Source organism: Vulpes lagopus, chromosome 6 (assembly GCF_018345385.1).
Source record: "Vulpes lagopus strain Blue_001 chromosome 6, ASM1834538v1, whole genome shotgun sequence".
Taxonomy (NCBI): Eukaryota; Metazoa; Chordata; class Mammalia; order Carnivora; family Canidae; genus Vulpes; species Vulpes lagopus.
Window position 1 is genome coordinate 46,743,755 of NC_054829.1, and position 23,357 is coordinate 46,767,111.

The 23,357-nt window shown below is 43.0% G+C and overlaps 1 protein-coding gene across 3 annotated transcripts in view; it reads left to right on the forward strand.

Moving 5' to 3' along the window:
* Positions 1 to 14,238: 14,238 nt before the first annotated feature.
* Positions 14,239 to 23,357, forward strand: part of CDKL1 (cyclin dependent kinase like 1) — a 56,417-nt gene continuing 47,298 nt past the window's right edge. Inside the window, exons 1-2 of one of the 3 annotated variants that reach the window (XM_041757737.1) lie at positions 14,239 to 14,479; positions 14,919 to 15,310. In XM_041757737.1, the coding sequence (XP_041613671.1) occupies positions 15,143 to 15,310 (168 nt within the window). In that variant the 5' untranslated portion in view covers positions 14,239 to 14,479; positions 14,919 to 15,142. Of the gene's footprint in view, positions 14,480 to 14,699; positions 15,429 to 23,357 lie in introns of those variants that run through there. The other 2 variants (XM_041757736.1, XM_041757738.1) reach the window with 2 other exon arrangements.

Genomic DNA, 23,357 nt, shown 5'->3' on the forward strand with positions numbered 1-23,357 from the left:
ACAGATGCCCTGTGTAGTTATAAACCATCACTTAGTGAAGCTTAAGAGAACCCAAACCACTCATCATATGTGAGTGAAATAGTTCATTAAATCATTATGATCTTCACCCACAAATTCTTTCCTTAGCAATGTTGGTAAGTGCAAAATTTAGCACACTCTAAGTATGACATTTAATTTTGGATATATGACTTCATCCTGGTCTTGTTTCTCAAATCTAAATCTTCCTGGATTCATTACTTCACTGTGGTCATTTGTGATAACTACAGGACACACAGAATCCAGTGATCCATGGTAGTCCTTGAGCACCTGCCAGAGCATCCCAACCCTGTGACATGTAACTACTGCACATAAAGCACTGACTATATCTGGCTTCCAAGTATAGATTTCTATTTATTGTTTCTGAAAGCCCACAGTGAATACCAGTGTCTACTTAAATTCCTTAAAGCCCAGTGTACAAAGTCCGCTTCTCCAGGATCCCACAACCTCTTATGCATCCTTTATTAAAGCTCCTATTACCACATAATAGGTAGGAATTCCTTTCCCTTGGAGGGATAAGGAACAATGACACTTATATCTGGATTCCCAGCACCTAATAGTTCCTGACATGTAGTAGGTACGTAGCAAATATTTGTTGTATTAAACTACAATAGAATGAACATTATGAGTCAGTAATGCAGTAACTCACTTGTGTATAACTAGTAAAAGTTTTCTTTGACTCTTAAGAGTCTTGCTCCTGTAAAATACAGATATGTTGCAAATACCTTCCCATTTTCTGAAAATGAGGAAAGCATTGGGAGTAAATTAGTTAAAATTATTGAGTCTGAGAATATCGATCAGGGTCTAGGCAACAAAACAAGAAACTACACTAGGTATTTTACTAGAAAACTAATATGTGGAGTTGTTTCACAGATGTTAGAGGACTAACAGAGCAGAAATAGGACATGAAGAGAACCCAGGGAGAACTGCAAGAAGAAGTTACCACCAGTAGAGTGGGAGGAACAAAAGGGTCCAGTTTGGCATTACTAGAAGCTGGTGACTCAGAGAAAAGCCCATAAGATTGGTGCTCTCTGTGGAGTGGCTGCCAACTGGCTGCCATAAGCTCATCAGGAGCTCAGAGGAAGGGCCCCATGAAGTTGGGGCTCATAGCTTGAGAAGAGAAGATGCCTGGCTAATGCCGGTACCTCTGAAGGTGGGTAATAATTCAGGCTCTAGAAGAGTCAAAAGAAACTGAAGCTATGGAGAACTTCACAGGTAAGGAATAGCAAGAAATGGAAAGAAAGTTTTTTCTCCTTTTCTACTCCCCATTCCTCCTCGTGTCTCCAGTTGGTCCAACCTTACTGGAATGGATTCTGAAAATATCATTTGCAGACTTGCAGCCCCAGCATAACAGAATAGAATATAGAAAGGCTGTTTTGGGGGCACTTGGGTGACTCAGTTGGTTGGGCATCAGCCTCTCAATTTCGGCTCAGGTTGTGATCTCAGGTCACAAGAATGAGCCCCGCATTGAACTCCACACTCAGTAGGGAGTCTGCTTGTCCCTCTCTCTTCCCTTCGGCCCCCAGGTCGCATGCTTACTTCTCTACATTCATTCATTCATTCATTCATTCATTCATCAATCTTTTAAAAAAAAAGGAAAAAGAGAAAGGATTAGTTTGGACCCAAAAGACATTAAATAGCCAAATAATATATCTAGGAGCAATATATGACCTAGACTGTTATGGAGGGACCACTTCAGATATGATCGCCAAAAGAGGGACTAACACAATACCTAAATCAATGCAAATAGCAAAGAGTGGCAACTAATAAATTATATGTGTCACTTTCCCTTATTTTCTATTATCTGTAAAGTTGGAATTTTAAAGGCACCAAAAGAAGGTGTAATTGCTTTATTCCCATTTTATTATACCCTCCTTTATCTAAACAGTGCTTTTAGGAAGACTTAATAAAAAAAGACTTATGTGATAGTTACTGGCAACTAATGTCTAAGTGACTTCTCTGCAGATAACTTTCTCTTTGTATTATCACATAATTCTCTATATTTCTACACCACTAAGTTTTGGCAAGAGCAACTTAAAAAAGAAATTTTCAAGTATCCCGTAAAGCAATAGTAAATTAATATTCTTGACATATATCTTAAAATCAATAAAACGTTATCTAATCAATTATGATAAGCCAAAATACAGTAACTCATTCTTTTTCATTATGGTTCCATAAATTCAAATGGTTAGCTTAAACTCTTCTCAACCTTTGAAAATGAATATGGAGTCTAGATTCCAGCATATATCATATCCTTTTTTGAGAGAGGTTTCCAACAATATTCAACTTAACTCAGCATATGCATAACAATCATCTACTGTTGGTGTGGCAATGTACTTGGAGGGATACAAACATGTGTCAACCAAGTCCCTGCTTTCAGTGAGCACACAGTCTAATTTGAAACAGACAAAAGCAGAAGAGCTCTAACCCCAGGCGGACTGGCAGCATGGTGGGGGGAGACCAGCTGGAGAACCTGTTAAGACTTTTTGTATAATGTGGCATTTGACCTGTGTCTTAAAGATGGTTTCACTTTCTGAGACAAGTCGAAGAATGCTTTGCCATTGCCATCTAAATAGTCTTAATATTTATCAAGCATAGTATAGTTCACATTAAAATCTCGTCTTCCCAACTTGAAATTGTGTCTGTGTGTGTGTGTGTGTGTGTGTGTTAGATTTACACATACACACTCTCCTTTATCAAACTCTCCATTTGATCTTAAGATTGTAATGAGGGCATCACTAGACCACAGAAAATGAAGACTTTAAAAAAATTGTTGCCTTTTCTATATACAACTCCCCAAAATGCAGATGATTTAAAATAATATAGTACCACACTTTGTACTTGCTTTTATTAAGGCTTACCATACTATATTCTAATTATTTATATTTCTATGTTCCCCTCTGGAATTAATGCCCAAGAACAAAGACTATACATCTATAGTAGGTTACAGAAAATCGTTACTTGATAAATAATAATTAATCTCCATTACTATCATTCCATCATTGAGTACAGAGACAATCTTTTTCCCATCAATTTATACCCAACTCGTGTGATTTTTGTTTGAAAGACCAGTGTCTCCAATAAATAACACGTAATGTACCTATTTTTATAATTTCTGAACATTCTTCTTCAGACTGTTAGGGAAATGAATAGCAGTGAATGAATAATGCACTAAACCCCATTTCTAGTGCCACAAGTGGCATTTTTATTCAACAAACTTTAGAGACCAGCTGCGTACCACAAAGTATATTTTTAGAGCCTATTTTTGTCACACTTGGGCACAATGAACCTATGGAACTCATGATAAATCAAAGATAAGAGTGACATGGATTATTAAACAAAGGAATGGACTATAGAGCGGTTCAGTTAGCAGTGTAAGGCTACATCTATCCCATCCAGAAGGACAGAATTTCAAGATACCTAAGTAATCCACAAAATCTTTCTACTGGAAAAGTTCTTTTCTTTTTTTTTTTCTTTTAAAGATTTTATTTATTTATTCATGAGAGACACACAGAGAGAGGCAGAGACATAGGTGGAGGGAGACACAGGCTCCCTGCATAGAGCCTGGGATCCCAGGACCCCAGGATAATGCCCTGAGCCAAAGGCAGACATTCAACCACCTAGCCACCCAGGTGTCTCTGGAAAAATTATTTTCTTCAGGGGTGTGAACATAGGTCTAGTCTCAAGACTTCTGGTATTGCTTCCTGGTGTCAGTGGCCTTAGTGACTGAGCACGTTGAAGCACACAGTCTTGCTCATGGGCTGGCGCTCGCCCATGGTAATAATTGTCGCTTATCTGGACATCCCTGAAGCAGGGCAACAGGGGCACAGACATGTTCCTGCGACAATTCTCAAAGTGGTTGCACTTTCAAATGTAGTGGAGATAGTCTCAGAGGATGACAATGGTCCTCTGCATCTTTGTCTTGGTTACCACACCAGACTGAATCCGCCCTCCAATGAAGATGTTACCATGATAGGGGCATTTCTGGTCAATACAGGTGCCCTCGAGGGCATCCTTGGATAATTTAAAGACCAGATCGATGTTTCTATAGTGTCGCAGGGGTTTCTCCTTGCTAGTTCCTCCAAGCGGATCCCCTCTTCTTATTTTGAAAGGTGGTTGGCTGTTTTTGGTAGATAGGCTCAGTCTGAATCTTTGTGGCTGCCTGAGAAAAGGGTAATCCAGAATCTTAACTTTTCTGCCACTTATTGTGCTGATGTTTTTACTGAATCCCACGTTACATAGCAGCCACAGTGGCATTGGGAAGAGCACACACCACACACACACACCCCATCATTTTGAGGTTCTTTGGTGTCCTGTTTTCCCCCAGGAGTCTGAGATTCCTTTAAGGGCCCCAACACTTCAGCTTTCCCCTTTCTGCTCCACATCAGAACCTGCTTTCCAGAGCCTCTACTAATAGCAGTGTGGCACCAAAGAACTCAATGGTGATTTGGTACCTCCCTCTCCTCCTAGTAGAGGGGAAAAGCTGAAAGAAGGTAACCAATTGCTCAGGATCACACAGTTATAAGGAAATGGGATATGAGCTCAGATCTCTTAATGCCCAAGTGAGTGTTCTTTCCAGCATATGATGTGGCCTTGTATTAATGTGTCATCCATAGAATGGCCCTCCTTTTTCAGGTATTTGCATTTTCTCAAGATCAGAACTTAAGCAAAAATAATAACATGAAACTTTATGTTAGATAGGATATTAGGGGAATCCTAGAGCTCTTTTGAGGTTCCTAAAAATTGTATCCTATAGCGGCCTACATAACAACCTTCTGGCACACAGGAAATAACTAACAGTTTACATTTTATTGAGAGAAAGGAGAAGGATAATATGATTGGCATCTGCCATGTGTCAGACACTGTGTTACACACTTTACCTGTGGGACCTCATTTCATCTTTAAAATGAGTCCATTAGGTAGCTATAATTATCCCTATTTATAAACGGTGTGGGGAAGCACTGCATATATTTCTTATGCTTTGTGGCTATCTTTGAAAACGTTTCCTCTGCTAAAGTAATTTCCCACATTATGAATCTCGGATTCATAGTCAGAAACTCAGAGTCCGTTTCCCAGCACCTTCACAGTCAGGGTACAAGTCTCAGTCAAAATCACACTAGTCTCAGTCAGAATGAGAGCAGCATGTATAAGCGGTGCTATCCCAAATCCGCTTTTCTGGCTTGGATAGTAGAGAGGAGTCTGGTCTTCAGTGACAGGAATGATGAGAGCCTTGTGTGTGATAGCCAGCCCGCAGCACCAGCAGCACCAGCAGTGCTCAGGCCTGACCAAGGCAGTCCTGCATGGAGGGTTTGGTGTTGTTTCTGGCTATGCAGCCTCTAGACTTCACTATCTGCCTTTCCCGGAGATTCTACAAACTGTTTAATATCCCTTAATAAATCCCCTTCTTTTTAAACTAGCTGAAATGGCTTCTGTGGTTGGCAACTAAGATTCCAGGCCACAATTCAAAACCACAGTGAGATATCACTCACTCACACCCAGGAGGATGACTACTATCACGAAAAAAACAAAAAAACAAAAAAAAAACAAAGTAATAAGTGTTAGGGAGGATGTGGAGAAATTGCGGAGAAATCCCACCCTTGTGTACTATTGGTGGGAATGTAAAATGGCGCCATGGCTGTGGAAAGCAGCATGGTAGTTACTCACAAAATTAAAAACTGTGAGTAGAATTACCCTACTATCTAGCAATCCCACTTCTGGGTGTACCCAAAAGACTGAAGTCGAGGTCTCAAAGAGATATCTGTACACTTGTATCCATAGCAGCATTGCTCAAATAGCTAAAATGTGAAAGGTATCTAGAGTAGTCAAAACACAGGGATGCCTGGGTGGCTCAGCTGTTGAGAGTCTGCATTTGATCAGGGTGTGATCCCAGGGTCCTGGGATCGAGCCCTGCATTGGGCTCCCCGTGAGGAGCCTGCTTCTCCCTCTGCCTATGTCTTCTGCCTCTCTCTGTGTGTCTCTCATGAATAAATAAATAGAATATTAAAAAAAAAAAGTACATCCAGAAAATGGAAGGCCAGTTGCCAGAGGCCGGGAGGAGGCAAAGGGGTGGTGAGGAGGAGCGAGAGGGCAGGCAAGGCAGGGCCAGGGGCCGGAATGGGAAGTTGTACCCTGGGTGCATCGCAGCATTTCCATTTTACAAGATGAACAGAGCTCTAAGATAGCACTTAATACCACTGAGATGTCCACTTCAAATGGTAAAGGTAGTAAATCTTATGTTGTGTGCCTCTTACCATAATTTAAAGAGAAAGAAAAGACTGACAGTATCAAGCGCTTGTCAGGATGTGGAGCAACCAGGACTCTCCTGTCTTGCTGAGGAGCGAGCAAATGGCACAGCCATTTCGGAAAATCACATGGCGGCGCCTTGGAAGGTTCAATATACATTTGCTGTATAATCCTGCCATCCCAGCTCTGAGTATTTACCCACCTCGGCCCGCAGAAGAACTTCTTCCCATGCAGGGCTCCAGGACAGGGGGAAGGGTAACATTGGGGTACCTGTGGTGATGCAGCTGTCCTGTAGGCTGACTTCAGCCGTGGGTGTATCCCGTCGTGGTACTGTCCCCGAGTTTGGCAAGATGTTAGCACTGGGGGAAACCGGGCACTTTAGGGGATCTCTACAACTGCATATGAATCTGCAATTACCTCAGAAAAAAAAGTTAATTAAAAAAAGGGGGGACACCTGGGTGGCTCAGTGATTGAGCAGCTGCCTTAGGCTCAGGTCGGGATCCCAGGGTCCTGGGATCGAGTCCCACATTGGGCTCCCCTCAGGGAGCCTGCTTGTCCCCCTGCCTGTGTCTCTGCCTCTCTCTGTGTCTCTCATGAATAAATAAAATCTTAAAAAAAAAAAAATCCCAGACCAATACAAGAAGTAATTTTCCTGGTTTTACACAGCCGTTAAAGGTAGAACCCAGATCTGAACCCGCGTCTGACTGGCCCTTCATCACGTGCTGTGTCCTTCCTCTGAGGCCGTCGGGGCCAGCCGCTGAGCAGCAGCGTGCTGTGGTAGAAAGGGGCTGCCCTGGCCGTGGGAAGCCCTGGCTTCCTGAGAAGAACCCAAGCCCTGTTGCCTAGGACTCTGAGTGACTACAAGGATGTTCTTTGACTGGCAGGCTTTGAGCGAATCTATAAATTTACACCTTTCAGTAAAGGATGGCATACATTTTAGCACATGGAGTTCCCGCTTGAACACAAAACAATACGCAGATTATTACTAGCATGTGATGATAACAGTAAAGGCTAACACCGTTTTAGCACTCAGCCCTCGCAATGACTTGGAAGAGAGCTGATTGCTACGTGGCAGGGGACACAAATGAAGCATAAGGAGGTTGAGCAACTTGCCCTGAGTCCTCACAGATGGCTCAAAGGAGAGCTGGAGTTGCGGTCTAGCTCCAGGGCTCACGCTTTCACTAGCGAAAGCAGGTCAGATGATTCTGTAGAAAAAGAAATATGTTGCTGTGTAAGGTGCGGGATTTCTTATTGTTTGAAGGAAATATTGTTTAAATATGTATATTTTAGAAGGACCCACACATGGATTCATTTAAGATGCCCCCACAATACCTCAACGGCTAATACTTGATGAGCCATTCCTGTGAAAGCGGCTTACAATAAAGGATTTCCTCCTGTGGTTGTAACTATGATCTCCACTCAATCCTTGACATGTATGCAGCTTAAAGATGATCTTATGAAACTATTTAGATCTTTTGGATCAACAGATGCCTAAAAATTCAATGGTTGACATGGGAGATGTATCTAGGATGCCAATGGTTTCTGTTTGTACAAAGAGTTAGACACCAGTGAATAAGCATCACAACGTCTCTATAAGGGAGGGAAAGTTGAGAGGACTTAAAGTATTAGCTGCATTCAAGAAACAAATGCAGTTTTATAACCATCTATATGAAAAGAAATCTCACTTTAAGTGAAGAGTATTTTTTAAATGCAAATAATTCACATTCCCTGTCCTCTCCCTTACCTTGTCACACCCATGAATATTTCTATTTTGATACTGGGTTTTCTTAAGGCAGATTTCTATCTCTTTAGCCACATATTAGAATTACCTAATTTGAAGCCTCAGTGTGATATGGCAGATGGAGAGTATTTAAATCAGAATTGAGATCCAGGTTCTTGGCCTGTTTGCTACCTAAAGCAAATTTTGTTTTTGTTTTTGTTTTGTTTTTAAAAGATTTTTATTTATTTACTCATAAGAGACACACAGAGGCAGAGAGACAGACAGAGGGAGAAGCAGGCTCCCTGAGGAGAGCCTGACATGGGACTTGATCACAGGACCATGGGATCATGCCCTGAGCCCAAGCCAGACGCTCAACTGCTGAGCCACCCAGGCACACACCAATTTGTTTTTTGACTCTGAATGCCTTGTAAACATTTTCTGTATCTGTTTCCTCAAATGCCAGGTGTGTCTTCTCATCTTTACAGACCCTTGGGAAGTATTTTAGAAAGTCCTCCATGTTCTCCTATCTAGTTCTTGCTTTAAATGGATTTGGAAAGGAAAGCATTTTGTGGGCACACACATAAAATAGTTAATAACTACCATTTAGAGACACTTAGGTTTCCAGCTCAATAACCACACTATCTCAAATCTTTATAACATTCCTACACAGTTGGATATATTAACTGATTGGAATTATTAACAGCCTCATTTTATAAAAGCAGCAACTGAAGGTGGGGAGGCAGGAGCACTGGCTATGCACACTGACATGGCGTTTGAGGTCAGGGAAGTCACTTCTTGGTCTCCAGTGTCCAGCGTGGTGGCCGACACATGCCAGCTCTCAGGAAAAGCCTGCTTTTCAAATAGCTGCTTCTGTGTCATGGCTTTAAGCTGAAGTTCAGAAAGTCATTAATGTGCCTTTCCTATTTCTTCAGTCTCATAAATTTACCTTTGGAAATTTACCTTCTTTTCCTAGAATGTAAGGATTCAAAATCATAAAACACGGAAATGTACATGGATTGCCTTATTTAAGATACGTATGGTTGGCAATCAGCTGTCCAAGGTGGCAAAGAGATGTACACCTGAGGTTTTGAAACAATTTCCTGAAGAAGGATCATCGTACACAGTGACTCATCCACAGGTAGCCCAGGGCCAGCCATATAACTCTCCCAAGGTTTTAGTGTTAATATTGCTGAGCTCTTATGGCATTTGGGTTCAAGGGCAAAAGTACTGGGTGGTTGCTTTAAAATCTGGAAATGCAAAAAGACGTTTAAGTTTTTAAAGGAGATTCAGGAACAAAGAAAGCTTTTAGAAGAGGTGCTTTAAAAGGATGGCTTGCCATATGTAAAATGCAGGGTTTGTTTTTTTTTTTTTTTTTTTTTTGAGAGTGAAAGAAAGCACGTGTGATGGCAGGAGGGGGAGAGGGAGAGAATGAGAGAATCCCAAGCTGACGGACTCCACGCTGAGGATAGAGCCCTCCTCGAGGCTAGATCTCAGGATCCTGAGATCATGACCTGAGCCAAAATCAAGAATTGAATGCTTAACCTACTAAGCCTCCCAGGTGCCCCTGCAATAAGTATTTAAAGAGAAAAAGTATAGAACAACTAAGGGTATGTTAATTAGGGATGAAAACACTTTATTTCACTGTTGGCTAGGCTCACAAAAAGTCAAGGATGATAGGCCCTTATTTTACATTTATTTTCAAATATTTACATTAATTCACCAGTCTCCGGATAAGGGGAAAAGTTACTTACATGCCTGGTTTTATAATGGTTCGCAGTGATTTGTCTCTTTAGGCTGTTCACAAATGTTCTTAGTTGTCACTATTCCATGTAGCACCTCCAGAGTTTGCGCTTTGGAAATAAGTGGGATTGGGCTTGAAACCTGCCTTTCTTTTGCCCTGGATAGCTGGATGGCTTGTCTACTGTGACCAAACTCTCAGAGCCTTAGCTGTGTCTTTTATAAAATGGGGCTGCTAATAATTCCAACCAGTTAATATATCCAACCGTGTAGGAGTGTTATAAGGATTTGAGATAGTGTGGTTATTGAGCTGGAAACCTAAGTGTCCCTAAATGGTAGTATTAGCTATTTTTTGTGTGTGTCCACAAAATGATTTCCTTTCCAAATTCACTTAAAGCAGGGAAAGTAAATTCAAGTATTTCCTCAAGCAGCTGTATAGTATCATCTTAAGATCACAATGACTCAACTTCCTTTTCCTTAAGGAAATATAACTGGGGGGAGAAAAGAAAAGCTTCCAGCATTGCCCTGTATTCAGCGCGCAGATGAGGTGTCAGTATCCTGCCCAAGCCTGGGGAGGTTAGTTCCCCAGAGTGTCGGAGCTGCACACAGAGGAAGTTGCTGGGTTATTGTGAGAAAGAAGCATGTGGACAAGACTCTTCTTCCAGGCAGCTTTAAAAAAGGGCATTACATTGTGCATTGTAGGTCAACTCCCAGTGTCCCACACCTTCATTCAAAATCCTGACAACCACCCCTACACGTTAGGTAGTTTTAGCAAAACAGTTAGGAGCAAAGGTTCTGGACTCACTGCCTACATTCCCATCCCTGCTTTGCAACTCACTAGCTGTGTGTCCTTAGACAAATGACTTACCCATTCTAGTCTCTGCCTTTGGCTCAGGTTGTGATCCCGGGGTCCTGAGATCAAGTCCCGCATCAGGCTCCCCTAGGGAAGCCTGTTTCTCTCTCTGCCTATGTCTGTGCCTCTCTGTGTCTCTCATGGATAAATAAATAAAATCTTTTTTTTTTTAAATGACTTGCCCAATCGGAGAAGGACAAACATTATATGGTCTCATTCATTTGGGGAATATAAATAATAGTGAAAGGGAATAGAAGGGAAGGGAGAAGAAATGGATGGGAAATATCAGAAAGGGAGACAGAACATGAAGACTTCTAACTCTGGGAAATGAACTAGGGGTGGTGGAATGGGAGGAGGGTGGGGGGTGGGGGTGAATGGGTGACGGGCACTGAGGGGGGCACTTGACGGGATAAGCAATGGGTGTTATTCTGTATGTTGGCAAATTGAACACCAATAAAAAATAAATTTATTATTAAAAAAATTAAAAATTAAAAAATTAAAAAAAAAATGATTTCCCCATTCTAAAACTCCCCTTCCTCGCGATAACATTGGTGCCCATCGCCCAGGGCTATTGTGAGGCTCACATAGAAAATAATGTCTTCATGAATGTCTTCACATAATGCCTGCCACGAAGTACACACTAGTTGTTGCTATTGTTGTTTTGGCAATAGTAGTTATCTTGCACAGTATCAAACACTAGTAAGAAGGTAGAAATCCTAGTCTTCTGACTCCAGATCTCAGGCTCTTTCTCTTACCATGTGTTATAGCTCTACAGAATGTTTATTGCTTCCTTCAGTGATTAAAATACCTCAGGACTGTTTCTGTAATCCAGGGACGCTGAAGGATTCTAATTATGCAGAGCCACAAATAAAAGGTCACTGTTAGTAGAAAAAGACAATGTTGTATCACTGTTCTTTGCTCTTGCTTGAGAAAAAGAGCCCACATATCAGACTATGTCTTAGCTCCCAAGAACTATACTTCCCAGGAGTTATCATTCTCGGTTACCAAAATGAGTTTCAGGGGCACCTGGGTGGCTCAGTGGTTGAGTGTCTGCCTTCAGCTCAGGTCATGATCCTGGGTCCTCCGATAAGTCCACATTAGGCTCCCCACAGGGAGCCTGCTTGTCCCTCTGCCTGTGTCTTTGACTCTCTCTGTGTCTCTCATGCATAAATAAATAAAATCTTTTAAAAAACAACAACAACAACAACAACAACAAAACCCACAACAAGTTTCAGTCCTGCCAATCAAAAGCACTGCCTGTGATTTGACAGTTGAGAGGCCACAGTATCCTCTCTGGTGCTAAATGGTGACATCAACTGTTTGTCTCCCTTGCAAAGTTATCCTCTAATATTTTGCTCCAACTTCCTCCAAACAAAACAACTGGTGCAGCTGCCAGTGTGACTGGCTGGCTTTCTGGTTCACTGCCTACTTAGACGTAAATAAATGGTACACTTGCTCCCCACTTTAACTACCACTGGGCTTGGCTTGGCTCAACTCCAGGCTCCTTGGGTACTGAACCTTGTAGAGTTCATAAAGTTAATTTTCCAGACTAACTGCAACCTCGTATGAACTTCATACAAGGCAGCTCTGGAGAAAGTCACACTGACTTTGCCATATCACTTAAAAATAATTTTTTTAACTGTTAGAAAGAAATCTTCACCAACATAGATCAGTTGCTGGGCCATAAAACAAATCTTAACACATTTCAAAGAATGTAAGTCATACAAAGAGATTTCTCTGAAAACAATGGAATTAAGCGAGAAATAAGTAATAAAAAAATACCTCGAAAGCCCCCAAGTAGTTGGAAACTGAACAACACACTTCAAAATAAACCACGGGTCAAACAGGAAGTCACAAGATAAACTGGAAAATACTTTGAGATGAATGAAAATGAAAATGCAACATATTAAAATTTCTGGGATGCACTTAAAGTAGTGCTTAGAGGAAAATGTATGGCGTCAAAGGCTTATATTATCAAGAAGAAATATCTAAAATTAGGAGTCTAAGTCTCCATCTTAGAAAAAACTAGAAAAAGCAGCTAAAAGCAAAGCAAGCGGAAAGAAAAAATAATAGAGATGAAATCAATGAAATTGAAAAACATAAAAATCATAGAGAAAAATCAACTAAATCGAAAGTTGTTTCTTTTAAAAGATCAATAAAATTGATAAAACTTAGTCAAACTGATAAAGAGAAAGAAGGGGGAAAAATCAAATTACTAACATTAAGAATGACATGGGATAAGCCTGGGTGGCTCAGTGGTTGAGCGCCTGCCTTTGGCTCAGGTCATGATCCTGGGGTTCTGGGATGAGTCCCACGTCATGAGTCCCCCTTGCTTATCCCTCTGCCTATGTCTCTGCCTCTCTCTCTCTGTATCTCTCATGAATAAATAAATAAAATCTTACACACACACACACACACACACACACAGACAATTACTTACCTATTAGACTGGCTAAAATCAAAAGACCTGAATACCAAATGCTGGCAAAGATGCAGAGTAATTGGAACATGGCTGGCAGGATGTTAAATGGCACAGTCACTTTGGAAAACATTCTGGCAATTACTTACAATAACATACACTTATCCTGTGACGCAGCAGTACTCCTCCTAAGTATTATTTTCCCAAGAGAAAGGAAAACAAATGTTCACACAAAAGACCATGCATAATGTTCACAGGGGCCTGATTCATAATCACAAAACTAGAAACAACTCAAATATTCTTCAACTGGGAATAAACAGCCTGGTTTATCCATACAATGGAATACTACTCAGCAATAAACATGAATGAACTACTTATAAATGCAACTACATAGATGAATCTCAAACGCATTATGTTAAGTAAAAGAAGGTTCGTTAGCCTCAAAAGGTGACACTTATATGCCATTCTGGAAAAGGCAAAACTACAGAGACAATCAGTGGTTGCCATTTGCAAACAATTTCTAGGAGGTTCACAGACCACCTGTAGCTCATCCCAAGACCCCATCTATATGCTACTCCGTGGTCAAGGCGGCCACCCATTCCTCTCCTCAGAGCTCCGGCTCCTTCCTGAACCCTAACCAGATTCACCTTTAGGGGCATGCTGCTTGGTGCGGGATTGGTTCCTGTTTCATAGACAGTGTGACACTTTTCTCTCCTCAGGTATCACTTCTGGGGTAAACCACCCATCTCAGGGCTGGGCATACTGCATGGGATCGGTGGTAAGGCACGGTGGCAATCTGCCTAGTAGCAAACTATTTCATGATTTCCCCAGGTCCATGAACTTCCCACCGTTGTGCTGTGACCTGAGTGAATGGGAGCCAGTTGGGAGAAGGATGAGAATAAGGAACCTAAAAGAACATCCATCTGGCTCAGTGGGTAGAGCACTGACTCTTCATTTCAGGGTCCTGAGTTGGAGTCCCACATTGGGCATAGAGATTTCTTAAGGAAAAAAACAAACACTAAAGCAAGGTGGGCTCTGTAAATCTGCATCTCCACATCAGAAAGCCCAGCTATGTAGGAAGTCAGTGGTGATGGATCCCCAAGCAAATGGAAGGAAGTGTTGACTTGAACCAGCTTCAGTCATCATACCTCCCTCTCTCTACCTTTCGCTCATTCATCATTCTTTTTTTTTTTTTTTTTTTTAAGATTTAATGTATTTATCCATGAGAGATACACAGAGAGAGGCGGAGGCACAGGCAGAGCAGCAGGCTCCCTGCCGGGAGCCCTGCAGGGCTCGGTCCCAGGGCCCCAAGGCGGCCCTCACCCCGGAGCCCGGGCGCCCCTCCTTCGGCGGGCTGCGACCGGAGGCTACGGCGCGGGGGTGGACAGACAGACAGACACAGGAGCTCGCCCTCCAGCCCTCCAGCCCTCCAGGCGTTCGCGGCCAGCGCGGCAGACCGGGGAGGCCGCAGGTCGCGGGGCGCGCGGGCGAGTTAGAGCGCGGGGGGCTGCGGGGCGCTCGTGGCGCGGGCGGCCCCGCCCGGAGGCGGACACCGGGGCCCAGGCCGGCCCGGCCCGCGGGGGCGGCGGCGGCGGCGGCGGGGCGGGGGCGTGAGTCCCGGGCTGGGGAGGCGCGGGCCGGGGCTGCGGGCCCCGCCGCCAGGTGCGCGGCTCCAGGGGCGCGGAGGGCGCGGAGGGCGGGGGCGGCCGGGCCCGCGGGGGGGGGGACTGCGCGGCCCCGCTCCCCGCCGGGCTCCCCGCCGCCCCTGCCCCGCCCCCGCGGGGACCTCAGAACCGGGGAAGCCCGGAGCCTTCCCAGGCCGCAGCCGGCTCCGGTGTCCCAGATCGCGGGAGCTCTGACCTCCCCGCAGACCGATGACCGTACAGCTCGGGTCGTGTTCTGACTTGCAGGCTGTGTGCCGGGACGCCAGGACCGGGTCGAGGGCAGCGAGCCCGGCACGGCGGGGCGAGCCGTAAGGACCCCGCGGTCCCGCCTCATAGCGCCCCCCCCCCCCCCCCCGGGGCTCCTCCGGGCCGGGTCGAGCGCGGCTCCAGGGCCGTCCGCGCCGGTGCTTCCTGAGCGACGTGTTCAGACCATGTGAAGATCCATCCGGTTTACGGTTTGGTCCTCTACGATGGAGAAGTATGAAAAAATCGGGAAAATCGGCGAAGGATCCTATGGAGTTGTGTTCAAATGCAGAAACAGGGACACGGGTCAGATCGTAGCCATCAAGAGATTTCTGGAAGCGGAAGATGACCCTGTCATAAAGAAAATCGCCCTTCGAGAAATCCGCATGCTCCAGGTAATGGGTTCTTTAAAGTGAATCTCCAGGGACTAAAGACGTTGAACTGACTGCCGTGATGTTCCATGAGTGTGTTGACATCTCTTTCCTGCACGGGCTGCTGTCCTCATGCACACAGGTAGGACGTCCGTGGACAGGTCCCCAATTACGTAACGAGCTAGAAAGCAGGGACACCAGTGCAGGGAAAGATGGAGATGCTTGTGGGACGTTTCGTTTTTCTTCCCCATAGCTTCTTTCCCATGTTGGCTGCAGACCTGGTACTTCAGGAGCCATCAACTTTGATACTGCAGAAGCTTACCACAACCCCACAAACCCACGAACTTAGCATTCGTGAGTTTTAGACTTTCAGGCCATCTCCTGTTAACATTCTCAGTCCCTGAAGATAATTAATCATTCACCTGTTTTCAAACTGCTAGGAAGCTGTCGGGTTTTCTTTACGCTTTACATTTATCTGCTGCTGAACATCATAATGTCCTTCCTCTAGAAAAAAAAAATATTTTTAAAATATTTTATTTATTTTTTCATGAGACACACACACACAGAGACAGAGACAGAGGCAAAGACACAGGGAGAAGCAGGCTCCATGCAGGGAGCCTGACGTGGGACTCCATCCCGGGTCTCCAGGATCACACCCTGGGCAAAAGGTGGTGCTGAACCACCTGGATTGCCCGAAAAAAATATTTTTTAGAGAGATTTTTTACTTATTGATTTGACACACAGCACAAGCAGGGGGAGAGGGAGAAGCAGACTCCCCACTAAGCAAGGAGCCCCAAAGTGGGGCTCAATCCCAGGACTCTGGGATCATGACCTGAGTCGAAGGCAGACACTTAACTAAGCCACCCAGGCACCCCAAAAAGATTTGTCTTAAAGAAACATAATGATCACTTTTAAAATGTTTGTTGACCCTAGAAGACCATGAAATCAGAAGCGGTGGAAAAAGTTGTTTATTACAACCTGAAAATATTTTTTTCCTGTAATAGAAAGAGGCTGCTTTTCTGAATTTCTGTGAAGAGGAAACCCAAATCCCAACATAGAGTGTGACACGTATGAACCCAGTGAGTCTCAGACAGTTGAGGCCTCTATATTGGGACCCATATTACCAACCGACTATATGACAAGCAAAGAGCAAACTGGTGGGGGAGGTAAGGGGAACATCCAGGAGATTTTCACTTATCCTTGCCTCTGTTTTCTCCAGGTGTCTCTAAAAGTCTCTCTTGCCCATGGCTTGAGTGTGTGGAGTAATCTCTGAATAAGGATCCTGGTGTCAATTAGCAGGCTTTGGGTAAATTTAAATGGGTGGGTAATGGGAAACCTCTCTCTCTGCGTTTGGGATGTTCTCTACTAGCAGGATGTTATCTACTCTGAGAAGACACTTCCAAGGTTCCCCTACTCCCACTCCGATAGGGTCTCCCCTAGGAAAGGGTGAGACTGGCAGTGTTTGCCCAGCCCATGCCCTGGACTGCTCTTCCTTTACCCCGACTACAGGGACAGGTTCTCACCTTTTCTTTTGGGCTGATCTGTGTTTTTTACTTTCTCAGGCTTTCCCTAGAGGAGAAGGTGATAACTTAGTTTCAAAAGATTCATTTACTCCAAAGAAAAGACAGTCTGTTCCTAGTGGAGAGATACTTTTTCTGATTCTGAAGGTCACCTATGAATGCCTCTCAACCCTCTTCAATACTGGGTTTACAAGTGTAGCCCTCTGAATTAATTGAGCTGCTTCCGGATGGGGACCTCTGTGTCTCTGTATGGATTACTAAGCACATAGTAGGCCTCCAATAAATGTTACTGTAGATTGAAAAAAAATGTTAACAAAATAAGCTCTTAGGGTGGTTGTTGCCAATGAATTAAGAAGTCAGATGTGTTCTCTTATTGATGCTATCTAGAGGAGTTGTGTGCACAGGAGCCTGATTACAAGGCACAGAGCACCCCATTCTTCAAAATGAAGTGCACAGAGGTAGACTCCCCCAATCTATATGAGGTGATGGGACTAGATGACTATTAGTGTGTGTCCTTCAAAGCCCTAACTTTTCAGCATGCTGTGATGTTCCCAACATTTACCGGGTACTTAAATATTTGCTGAAATAGTGAATTGAAAGTTTCTTAAATGAAGTCACATTTTCTCCATGTAATTTTTCAGTAAAGTGTATAGAGCCTCATTGTGTCTAAAACAATGTTTTTTAAAAAGGTTTTATTTATTTTAGAGAGAGGGTGAGCAAGTGAGCACGTGAGCAGGGGGAGGGGCAGGAGAGGGAGAGAGAATCTCAAGCAGACTCCCCGCTGAGTGCCAAGCCAGCTCCGTGCTCAGCATTAGGTCAACCTCGTTGATCTCATGATGCTGAAATTGTGACCTGAACCAAAACCAAGAGTCTGATGCTCAACCAACTGAGCCACCCAGGTGCCCCTAAAACAATGTTTATATGAAAGTATAAAATAAATTTCAGATGGTTAACTCATGGAAGGGAAGTAAGATAAATTTCTTCTTGGCTGTCACTCCTGATAAACTGGATTCCTATGTCTCCATTCCTGACAAGAACCCTCTAAATAAAAGTGTTTAAGAGGCACATTTGAACTAGACTTCGAAGTGTTTAGGAAGGCATGGAATGAGAAGGCATTCAGGGCAGTTTCTCCTCGGAAAAGGTGCATAAGTAGAAAGCAATATATTGAGGGAATACAGGTTATAACCCTAAAGTCTTAGCCAAGATTGCCTGCTGGGTGCTAATGGGCCAGGAAGAGAAGGAAAGGAAGCCAGGATTCAGTAGAAGGCAGTGTGAGGAATTTCCTGAATGTAGGTGTGGCCTGGGATAAGTGACGCTTTGCACAAAGCTATACCTTGGTCCCAGGTGGCCTTTGGGGTCTGGCGCTTGACTCCAGGGGACGTGTTGTAGTCCTGGAGAACAGGAAACTGAGGAGATCTAGGCAGATGTTTTAGGGCCCACATCTGAGCTGGAATTCAAGGGAGAGTTCCAGTGGCCTGTGGGAAGAGGAATCCTAAATTGTGAACAAAGCACAGGAGTGTGGGCCCCGGGGAAGTTTGCTGCTCAGTGAGTTTGAGTTCTTGGCACTATACTGGCACACTTCTTGTAGAGCTGTGCTTTTAATGACCCCTGCTAAGGTCAGGACCTAGGAAGATTGAGGCTGAAGGTTACCTCAGTAACATTAGCCAAAGCACGTGGGGACCAGCAGGGGCTGACCCCCTGACCGCTCCTATTACGGTAAAAAAGAAGACACGTAGATTAAGACCAGGTGTGGAAGGCTTTGAATTCCAGGCTAAGGAGTTTGGCTTTCTCCTGCAAAGCAAGAAGACAGCCAAAATTTTTCTAATTAGACAGTTGTCATTTGTAGACTTCTGGATTTTTTTTCTTCTCCACAACCCCCCCCCCCCCGATTTACTAAGTGACATGTAACACTGTGTAAATTTAAGGCATACAGTATGCTATTTGTTACACATATGTATTATAAAACGATTACCACAATAAGGTAGCTAACACCTCCATCACCCCACATTTTTTTGGTAGTTAGAGCATTTAAGATATATTCTCTTAGCCACTTTCAGGTATATAATATGTATTGTTAACTGTAGTCATCATGTGTACATTAGATCACTTGGAACTTTGTCATCTTTTACCTGGAAGTTTGTACTCAATCTCCCCACCCTTCAGTCCCTGCCAACTGCCATTCTGCCCTCTATTTTTATGAGTTCAGCTTTTTTAGATTCCATGTATAAGTGAAAACTTCCAGTATTTGTCTTTCTCGGACCTATTTCACTTAGCATAGTGCCCTCAAAGTCTATGTCTTTGAAAATGGCAGGATTTTCTTCTTTTTATGGCTAAATAATATTTGATTATACACATACACACACATACACACACACACGTGTGTGTGTGTGTGTATGTGTATATATATAATTTCCCATGTAGACTTTTGGGTTTCTTGGATCTGTAAAATTATTATTATTATTATTATTATTATTATTATTATTTTGCAAATTGGGATAGTGTTGTCAGTATTTTTAAAAAACCAACTACCCTCACCATCATTTCATAAAATAAAGGACATTTTAATATTTTTTTAAAAAAGGAAAAACAATTTTATTATTTTTTTAAAGGTTTTATTTATTTATTCATGAGAGATGCATTGAGAGAGAGAGAGAGAGAGAGAGAGAGAGGCACAGAGACATAGGCAGAGGGAGAAGCGGGCTCCATGTAGGGAGCCCAATGTGGGACTCTATCCCGAGACTCCAGGATCACACACCGGGCCAAAGGCAGTGCCCAACCGCTGAGCCACCTGGGCTGCCCAAGACACAATTTTAGACAGAAGCACAGTCTTCCTGACAACTACAAATAACATCTGTGTAGCTACTTTTCTGTAGTGGGTGAATAATGTGTGTGATTATGTGTATGTCTGTGTATGTGTACCATTATTTTTCTCATTTCGCTGTCTGCTGATGAAAATGGTCGCCTTGTTTACTTTGTGCAACCTAAATGGCCTGAAAGTTAGCACTGTGTCTGGGAACAAAAAGATTCCACAGGTCAGGTGCTGTCCTGCTTATAGAGTCTGTGGCTGAGACAGTGAAACACTTGCGTGACAAAAGAACTGAATGGTCCTCAGATTTGTAATAGAATTTGGCTTCTATCCATCCTCAGAGAATTCCTTGTGTGTTTTTAAAACTGTTTATTTTACAATTTAGAGCAACTCCCAATAGTTGGGACTATTGGACTCTTAAAAAAATTATGGTTGTTTCCTCTTCCTCTGAAGCAGATAAGATCACAGGAACGAATCATCTAGCAGTCAGTTGCATAATTTTCAAGGCAGCATACCTACAATGCTTCCCATTTTTGGTATGGAAACATATATGAGGATGTAACCATCCATTGGTAAATGCTTTTGAGGGTGATGAATATTATCCAAAAACTGATTTTGCTAATAGTTCTAGAAAACATTTTTTTCGGAAAATTTGAAACTTTTCAAATAACATTATTTTGTACCATTTATAAAAAAGGTACCTTTTTTATGACACCTTTTTATGAGACAAATTTAGTCTTTTTACTATTAAACTTTTTAGAAAACATTTATTTACTTTTAGAGAGAAAGAGTGAGGGGGGACAGTGCAGGGGGAGAGTCCCAAGCAGACTCCATGCTGAGCATGGAGCCCAACAGTGGGCTCAATTCTACAACCCCAAGATCACCACCTAAGCCCAAACCAAGAGTCAGATCCTCAACTAATTGGGCTACCCAGGTACCCCCAAATAAACTGCTTTTTATTTTTATTAAGATTTTATTTATTTATTTGACACAGAAAGAGATAGTGTGGCAGGCAGAAGGAGAGGGAGAAACAGGCTCCCCGCTTTGTGAACTCAATCCCAGGACCCTGGTATCATGACCTGAGCTGAAGGCAGAACCTTAACCAACTGAGCCACTCAGACGTCCCTAAGCTGCTTTTTATTTTATTTTATTTTTTGAGATTTTATTTATTTATTTGAGAGAGAGAGAGAGAAAGAGGCAGAGACACAGGCAGAGGAAGAAGCAGGTTCCATGCAGGGAGCCTGATGTAGGACTCGATCCTGGAACTTCAGGATCATACCCTGAGCTGAAGGCACATGCTTAACTGCTGAGCCACTCAGGTGTCCCCCTAAGCTGATTTTTAAACGAATTATAATTCACTGTTCACCAAGAGATCTTATTGCAATCAACCATTTAATGTTTAATTCTGAATCTTATTTTTTCCCACTTACATAGTTAGTCTTTTAAAAATATAAACAATTGTAGCAGTTATAATCAGTCAGCTCATACTCTAAGGACATACTCTAAATTAAGTACCATTTAGTGACAGTAATAAAATTATACTGCAATACTGAGCTCAAAGCAGCTATCCTACATTTTCTCAGTCACTTTCCAATGGGGGGGGGGGAAAGAATTCAATATTTTCAGTCATCATTTTTTATGAGACACCTGTGCATAAGAGAGTTGGCATGTGTTCATCTGGGAACTTTTTACAGAACCCCTGTTTGTAGCAGAGAATGCTCATGGCCCCTGCCCTCCAAGTACTGACAGTAGACAAATAATTAAATGTCAAGTAGTGAAATATAAAGTAGGATAAAGGGGTAAACAGTGATGAAGGGGCTTTTTTATAGAGAGGGGTTAGGAAAAGCCTTTCTGATGAATGACATTTGAAGAGATACCAGAAGGAAATGGGAAGAGATGAGTGATGCGGGCATTCCAGGCAGAAGGACGAGTGAGTACGAAGGCCACAGGCAGGATCAAGTGATGTGTATTAGGCATGTTCTGGTGTGTTCTAGGAGAAACAAAGAGATCAGTGCATCTACCACACAGTAAGCAAGGACAAGGGTCATAGGAGATGAAGTTAGAAGAGTAAGGGATCAGACACGAGGGTCTTGTGTGCCTCAGTAGGACTCATGGATTTTACTTTGAATGAGATGGGAGCCATCAGAGGATTTTGAGCAGAGGGGTGCCTTAGCATGACATACATTCTAGAAGGATTCCTCTAGCTTCTTGTTGCTCCAGCTCCATGAGCAAGAAGATCAGTTAGAAGATTATTGGAGAGGGGTGCATGGGTGGCTCAGTCCGTTAAGCGCCTACCTTTGGCTCAGGTCAAGATTCTGGAGTCCCTGTGTGGAGCCCCATGTCAGGCTCTCTGTTCAGCAGGAAGTCTGCATCTCCCTCTCCCTCTGCCTCTCCCTGCATGTGTTTCTCTCATTCTCTCTCTCTCTCTCTCTCTCTCTCTCTCTCATAATAAATAAAACCTAAAAACAAAACAAAAACGACTATTGGAGCAATCCAGGTATGGAGGTGATGGGATTTGGGTTAGAGTGGTAGTGGCAGAGGTCGTCAGATACAAGATTGATTCTGAGAGAAGTGTGCATAAGAATCTGATGGTTGGATGAGGAATCAAGAAGGACTCCAGTGTTCATGACTTTAGTAACTACAAGAACAATGAAATCAGATCATGCATTGTGAGAGGGAGACCCAGGTACAAATTTGGGGAAAAGGAAATCAGGAATTCTATTTTGGATATGCTAAATTTGAGATGCAAATCTAAGGAGACAGGTAGGTAGGCATTTAAGTTCACAAATCTGGCATTTGGGAGGAAGTCCAGGTTAGAGATGTAAAACTGGGAGACATTAGCATAACAGTGGCATCTATGGCCCTGAGAACTGGGTTCCCCTAGCAAATGGAGAGACAGATACCAAAGATTGAACTCTGGAGCTCCAATATTTGGAGGTCAGGAAGAAGAGGAGAAAGCAACAAAGGAGAAGAAAAAGGGAGTGATCATTGAGGTAGGAAAATCCCAAGAGCAATGCTCTGAAAATCTCAGTGAAGAAAATGTTCCAAGAATGAGGGGATGGTAAGAATGAAACCTTGCCATTTGCAATGATGTGGATGGAGCTAGAGAGTATCACACTCAGCAAACTAAGTCCATCAGAAAAAGATGTACCACATGATTTCCCTCATACTTGGAATTTAAGAAACAAAACAAATTATCATAAGGAAGAAAAAGAGAGAGGCAAACCAAGAAACTCCAGAAACCAACTGATGGTGACCAGAGGAGGAGTGGGTGGGGGGATGGTTGAAACAGGTGATGAGGATTAAAGGGTACACTTGTGATGAGCAACCAGTGTTGTATGAAAGTGTTGAATCACTCAGTTGTATACCTGAGATTAATATTACACTGTATATTAACTGAAATTCAAATAAAAACTTAAAAAAAAAAAGAATGAGGGGATGGTCAACAGTGTCAAAAGTCATGATTAGTGCAGACTTCAAATTAGCCATTGGCTTTGAAGATACAAGGGTCATTTGAGATCTCCAAGAGCTGTTAGGTGGAGTGGTAGGAATGAAAGCTTCATCAGAGAGGACTCATCAGAGAGGACTCATCAGAGAGGACAAGAAAAACAAAGTGGGGGTGGTGATTCGGGCAACTCTTTTGAGGAATTGGATTACAAAAGGAAACTGAGAAATGGAAGGATGTAGGATCAAGAGAGAGCTTTTTTGTTGTTTTTAATATGGGTGAATCAGTATATTTATATGC